Source organism: Microtus ochrogaster, unplaced genomic scaffold (genome assembly GCF_000317375.1).
Source record: "Microtus ochrogaster isolate Prairie Vole_2 unplaced genomic scaffold, MicOch1.0 UNK294, whole genome shotgun sequence".
Taxonomy (NCBI): domain Eukaryota; kingdom Metazoa; phylum Chordata; class Mammalia; order Rodentia; family Cricetidae; genus Microtus; species Microtus ochrogaster.
The window spans coordinates 1-7596 of NW_004949392.1; the positions used below are offsets into that span (position 1 = coordinate 1).

General features: G+C 35.6%; 1 protein-coding gene across 1 annotated transcript in view; it reads left to right on the forward strand.

The window, feature by feature from the left end:
- The first annotated feature begins 3413 nt into the window (after window positions 1-3413).
- The window catches only part of LOC101983796 (vomeronasal type-1 receptor 48-like), an 18235-nt gene continuing 14052 nt past the window's right edge, over window positions 3414-7596 (forward strand). Inside the window, 1 exon segment of the mRNA XM_026778515.1 lies at window positions 3414-4327. Coding sequence (XP_026634316.1) covers window positions 3414-4327 — 914 coding nt within the window.

Here is a 7596-nt window from a genome sequence, read left to right on the forward strand (position 1 = left end):
CTCTTCCAGTGAACATTTTCATGTCTTTCCCCGACTTACACCATGTGACCTGTGATCGAGCTCTGGGTCTGACTGCTTCCCCACAGGCTCTGCAGTGACACTGCTGCTAAGGCTGCTGCTTCACCGCAGGGGAACTGGCTCAAAACTATGAGATTGTAAAATTCTAGTGAGCATTTGTGCTTCCACTTGCCAGTGGGTTAAATTCAATTTCATAAATAACAATTTATGTATTTTAATTATTTATGTCTATCAGGTAATAGATATGAATTAATACATTATTAAAAGACAGTCACTATTTATTATGCTGGCATTATATATTTCATAAAGATCTGCTCATGGAACTCATTTGAGTGTCTAAGGTCCTCATCTTCCTGAGATTCCCGAAGACTTATTAATGTTGCTGACAGTGGACAGCACATCAGCCAACACCATGTATCTTGTCACCTGGAAGTCACACAATCACTCCATGTTCTCTCTGAGCAGTCACACTGCTTTAAGGTCACTAAATATGGTAAGACTTGAAATGTACTCTGATAATGGAGGGATAAAGTGACTTTTCTTGTAAGAATGCAGAGCTATGTATCCACACAGCAGCCCTTGGTTTTTTATTGTTGCACATCTCCTCAGACAGCTGCCTGCAGACTGCTTGGTCTCTAGGTCTGGGACAATATAATATTGATGGCTTCTGCATATTGTAAATGTTTATGGACACACTTTGTGTTTTAGTACTTACAAATAAATGTTGCAACTGAAACTGACATAAAGCCCCCATCACTGCAATATCCTTTTTCAAGTAAAACAAATATCCTTTTTCATTGCATTTATATGTTAAACATATATTATATGTTTATATCAATGGCAGATATGATTTTTTTTACTGGATAAATTTCAGTCAGAGTTAGCTCCACAGAAAGATGACACATGATGACCTAGGAGATGCATGATTTTCTGTAAGTCATAGATATTTACAAATCAATGTATATGAACTATACAGTTTATAAAGCATATCTTTGGGCTAAGGAAAAATTTTAATTACCATTTCCTTGCTGTTATCATCTTGTAATATTACATATAGTATATGTGTTATATTATCGATGTACAATTGATGAAAATTATTTTACATATATGGGTTGTACATTTTCAATTTTGTAAATGCAATTGGATTACGATTTTCAGTTTGGAGGGCAAGGCTTGAATTAATTGCTATCCTGGAACATTTATATATTTACTATTCATTTCCTTACTTATTTATTTATCTCCCCATCTATTTATATTTTAGATTTATTTATTTTATTTTACATATATGAGATTTTTGCCTGCACATATGTCTATGTGCTACTTGCATGACTGAGTCAGAAAAGATAATGGATCCCCAGAACTAAAGTTACAGATGGTTATGAGCCACCAGCTAATTGCTGAGACTCTAAAACAGGTTCTTTGCAAGAGTAAAATATATGTTTTTGAAGCACTGAGCCATCTTCCAGTTTGTATCCTGAAACTTAAAAAAAAAAAAAACATAACACCACTGTGCAGCTACTGTAGATGTGTGCTGGTGGGAGAATCAGATGCTTGACTCCACAATTGAGATGAATCTACATCTTTACTAGATTGAGCTTTTTAAGAGCAAAAATAATGTAAATATAATATGTATGAATTATGGTGTCAATATCACAGGGATGTTATAGGCTGGGCTCATACACTAACTTCGCCATTATTTCTACACATGCATGCATGCATCCATCTATATGTGTGGAATATACAAGTGAGACAATATGACAATGTAATTGGGCATTCCTTTTTCACAGGGGTTTGAGCAAGTGTAGAAGATTTCAATTCCTTTATCACAAAGGTGCTTGAAAGTACTGATTTATAGTAATTTGACAAAAATAACTATATTGGTACCCGGGCCAAAGTACAAACATAAATACCAAAGGTCAGACTGTTGATTGAAATTATAAAAGTGTCTAGGCATTGATGATGTATGATAATAATGGGACCCTTGATTCCCACTGTATGGGAAAGAATCTCTTAAAAAAAAAAACAGAAATACCAAAAGAGAATCATTATGTGGTCATCTTTGGCAAGTTCCTGAGTTCATGTTTGTCACAATGTGTTGAAAATATTGATTATCTTAGTGCGGCATGTTCTCTCCTCTTGTTGGAGGCCCCTAGTTTTACATCTACAGATGTGAATATGTAACCTGTAGTAACTACAGATACCACAACAAACAGGGACCATGGCCAGGACTGGGGTGGTGTGCAGAGCATTAAAGAGGAGCATAGCAGGTTACAAGTGATCTCAGGAGGGTAATGGAAAAGGGAACATCCTTAGGCAGGGAGAGGACAGAAGTAAATATAGCAGAAGATGGGAGGAAGGTATAGGGAGAAGCAGAATACAACTTAGCTAATAGGGAAAATGTAATGGGGAGTTCTTAGGTAAGGTGGAGGGAGATAAATATAGTAGAATATAGTAGAGGTAGGTAAAATAACAATATGGATAGCTGAAAAAGTCATAAGGCAAAAAGAGAAAATTCATAAGATATCCTAAAATTAATAATTACTCAGCTCCCTCAATAAGGAAAAAATCATGTTTCTTGATAGCTGGGAGTTAGTTCTTTAAGCCTGAAGTGGAATGTTCCAAAAACTGATGGACAGCAATTAAACTGGTAGATATTTAAGATCATTTATAAACATAATTAATGACTATGCAATTAATGTGTAGAAAGTGCAATAATGGCCTCCAACTGTGTCTGTCTTTAATTCCTGATCCAGGATATGTAAAATTTCACAGAAAAAGGGACATTAAAAAGAACATATGAACACAAATAGACATTTTACGATAAAAATAATGGGATTATGATGAATTATCACTGCATTTCAATTAAAATTATAAGTGTAAACATAGTTGTAAAATAAAGCACAGTAAAATCATGCAACATGAGACTGACTCACCTCAGGCTTTTTGATTTCTTTGGTGGATATTTTTCACATCAATTTAAGTCTTACTCAATTGTAAAACTGTGACTAATATTTTGTGTTACTTGCTACGGTTTTGGTTGTTAAGTCTAAAATGAGACAATGTAAATCAATACGATTAGATTTCTATGGAATGACCCCTAGGTGAACAGCAGGTCCACAGAATGTTTATTCTGTATAGTATGTGTGTGAATGCTTTTATCAAGAATGCTACATACACAGGTAGATACGTGGAGAAGTATGTAGAAATGTGGACTATGATGTCCAGTCTGGAGCATGCAAAGTTTAAGACAGGTTAATCAAATATAAGAAGGGACAGTTGAATTGTGATATAGACACACTGACCAGTGAACCGCAAGTTTGATGTATACTCTATTATTTTTCAGGTATATGAAATATGCTTTTAATAGGATGATAATATTAGTATACTTTCCACATATGTCATCATTAAAGAATGTCCTTAGTTTCCAAACTGGACTTGGAGTCCTGGCCAATATGTTTCTCCTTTTTTTCTACACTTTCATAATCCTAGGTCACAGACCTTAGCCCACGGACATGATCTCCTGTCAACTGGCCTTCATCCACATAGTGCTGGTCCTCACTGGAGCAGATATTTGGCTTACAGACATATTTGTGTCACTGAACATTGAAAATGACTTCAAATGTAAGACAACTTTTTACATAAACAGAGTGATGAGAGGCCTCTCCATCTGTATCACCTGCCTCCTGAGTGTGTTCCAGGCTGTCACTATCAGTCCCAATTCCTGTTTCTTGGAAAATTTTAAATATAAACTAAAAAAATACATGATTCGTGCTTTCTTTTTTATTTGGTCTTTAAACTTGTCATTAATTAGCAACCACATCTTCTATGCTGGTGTTTTTATGAATGTAAGCGTGACCAACCAGATGCAGGTCACTACGTTCTGTTCACTCTTTCCCATGAACTACATCATCAGGATACTGATTTTAACAGTGACAACCTCCAGAGATGTATTACTTGTAGGAGTGATGCTGACCACAAGTGCATACATGGTGATTATCTTGTTCAGACATGAGAGTCAATGCAAGCATCTTCACAGCCTCAGCCACCAAAGTGTATCCCCTGAGAAAAGGGCCACCCAGACCATCTTGCTGCTGGTGATTTTCTTTGTGGTCATGTACTGGGTGGACTTCATCATCTTATCCACCACAGTCTTATTGTGGATGTATGACCCAGTCATCCTGAGTGTTCAGAAGTTTGTGATGAATATCTATCACACAATTATTCCTTTGGTACAAATCAGTTCTAATAATAGAATAATCAATTTGATGAAAAGCTTGAGGTCAAATGTCACCAGATTTTTAAAAAGGTTATTTTTCTTTTTTTTAATAAAATGATTTGTTTATTTTTATTTACTTTTATGAGTATTGCATCAGCATGTGTGTATGTGTGAATTCCTGGTACCCACAGAGGTCAGAAGAGGTCATTGCCTCCCATTCACTTCAACTGGACTTACACATGGTTGTAAAGCATCATTCTGTTTAAACTACAATTATTTTTTTCCTAAATACAGATTTTATTACATTGTTTAGTAGTTCAAAAACAATTTAAGATTCTTCATATTTTAAATAAAATGTGTGGTATTACATATGTACAGTCTGTGACATTTCTGTTGTCAAGTAGTATAGAGTTCTTTAATTTTATTGTACACCAGAAGTTGGGTTTTTTTTCACAGGAATTCTCTTACCTCTCCTTTTTACTTTATATCTTAAATGTTCCTTTGATGCTGAGTTTGCTCAAAGAAAGCTCCTTGCTGATATTGACTTTTTAAGATTTTCTTTTGAAGTGATTTTAATCTACTCTCATCATCAAAAATAGTTTAAATATATTATTGTAGTTTTAATTCTTTATCCTAATTTCTTTGCAGCACAAAGATAATGTGAATTGAATTTTACATTTTTAATCAAGGTTAATTAATTGGTTCTATTTGAAAATTTCATTTGCCTATGTATTTGTACTTCATTTCTTTCACAGTTTCTGAAATATTATTGGTAATTAAAAATTGTTATATACATGTACATTGTGTGCAGTGTGTTTTTTGTTAATGTGTGTATACATGTGTGTGTGTGTTCATATGAAGAATGTGTGTGCATGTGCACATGGAAGTCAAGAGAAATCCTTGCCTTTTGTTCTTCATGTGCCATTCACTTTTTATTTTGAGAGAGCATCCCTCACTGTAACCGGGAGCTTACCAAATAGACCAAGATGGTAGCTCCAGTTATTCTCCTGTCTCTGTCTCCCTAGGTCTGACATTAGAAGTGTTCACGACCATACCCCACCATTAAAATTTTTTTGTTTTTCATTTATAGAAAAATGATTTTTTTCTAGCAATATTCTGATAAGGGTTTCTAATTCTCCTGGTCCTCTTAGTTTCTCCTCTCCCTCATGTGGATCCGTGCCCTTTCTGTCTCTCCTTAGAAAACTATCTAAGCCTTATAATAAAATAAACAAGATTAAAAAATGAATAAATTAGAAAAAACACAACAAACAGAAGGAAAAGAACTTGAGAAAAGGCGCAAGAAACACATAGATATAGAAATACCACTTCACATATAAGGCTCTCATAAAAACAGAGAACTGGAAGACATAATACATATGCAGAAGGAAAAGAGCTTGAGAAAAGGCGCAAGAAACACATAGATACAGAAATACCACCTCACATATAAGGCTCTCATAAAAACAGAGAACTGGAAGACATAATGCATATGCAAAGGACCTGTAGATTCCCATTAGTTTATTTGTGTTGACCACCTTTTGTTGGGCATGGGGCCTACCCTTCATAGTGGTTTGTTTCCCCTAGTGAGACTCCCTTAGAGAAAACTAATGTTTCATTTGCAAGTGTCAAATGGCAATACTTCTAGATTTGGGATGGGGCCATGTAATCACTTCTCCTCTCTGTCTAGGAGTCCATCTGGTGCAGACATGTGCTACTGCCACAGTCTCTGAGTTGATATGTGTGTCCTTGTTCCCTTGGTGTCCTCCATTGTGTACCAGAGAACATTAAGGCAGGACACGATTGTGGATTGAAGGGTTTGTAGCTTATTTGGTGTTTGCTTTTCTCCTTTTGTAGTGTGCATGTTGCTGTACATTTCCATGAAATCTAATCTTCTGGATTGAAGAATTTAGATAAATGCCAGCTTGAATTCCTCATGTTCAATGAGTTATGTAAGTATTGTCTTCAGGCCAACAGGTGTTGTCTATCATTTTTTACAGAGCAAACAATAGCCTTGATCCTGATTCCTTTCAGGTTCTCATGGAGCCCCTTTGGCAAACAATTCAATTAGTTGTAGCCAGTTCACAGAACTGGAAGCTTCATTTGATGATGAGAGATTTTGATCAGGACTCCACCCCTCCATTATTCTGTGACTTCACTTAGATTGCTTTCTTATCTGTACATGCTTTAGAAAGCATCTGCTGTGTTGTTTTCTACATGGTCCCTTAAGTGTTCCTTAGATTTAGTTGTCCCTCCATGCATGAACTTTCCCTGTTTGATCCCCCTTTGAAACCTTGCTGATTGAGGTTTTCTGTCCTGCCTGGTTTCTGTCCTCCCACCAGGTCTCACAGCCATTTAGCTCCAAAGAAATCACACAGAGGTCTATATTAATGATAAATTGATTGGTCCATTAGCTCGGGCTTCTTATTAACTCTTATAACTTATATTAACCCATTATTCTATTCTATGTTAGGCACATGGTTCGGTACCTTTCTCAGCAGGGTAGGTTACATCTTCCTTCTTTTGTGTCTGAGCAGGACTGGCGACGAATGGGCTTCCTCCTTCCCAGAATTCTCCTGTTCTCATTGACCCACCTCTATTTCCTGTCTAGTTGTCCCACCTATACTTCCTGCCTGGCTACTGGCTAATAAATGTTTATTTAAAACATAATTGACAGAATATAGACAATTACCTGCACAAAAAACCCTTGTTTATCAATAACTATCTATTCTATTTTTCCTATGAAACATCCTATTTTTCAAATGGATGTTTATCAAAGAACCAGTCAGGTGAGCGTTTCATTTTCTCTTCATTAATAGTAAAAGCTGTAAGTGGTAGAAGGAAGCAGAGTTTTCTATAATAAAATGATTAGAGAATTCTCTGTTTATAATTCATTTTTGAGCCTTATTGTATCAAGAGAAAACATAAATTCCTGTAGACAAAAATATCAGTGTAATGATTTGTAAAGGAACATAGATTTCACTTGCTATGACCTTTGATTGTAATGTATGTGACAGTAGAAGATTGTCTATTGGAAATAGGCAGGGCCTAGCAGAAATGTGGATAGAGAGACAGAGAAAGCTAATTGGGTGAAGCAATGGATATTATGTATTGAATGAAAATATAATCATTTCTATCTTTTTTTAAGGTAAATGTACATTCATATCTCTGTAAAAAGTGACCCCAAATGGAGTATCTTAATGAACATATCTGTGTATGGATTCTTCTGAGGGTGTACCCTTATAATTCTATAAACATTGTTCCTCCTAGCTAATGGCACCTGTGTTAAATTTTCAACCCTCTCCCAAAACACCTGAAATGGCTTAGAGGGTAAAACACAAAGAACACACATTCATTGGTCTGCAAAA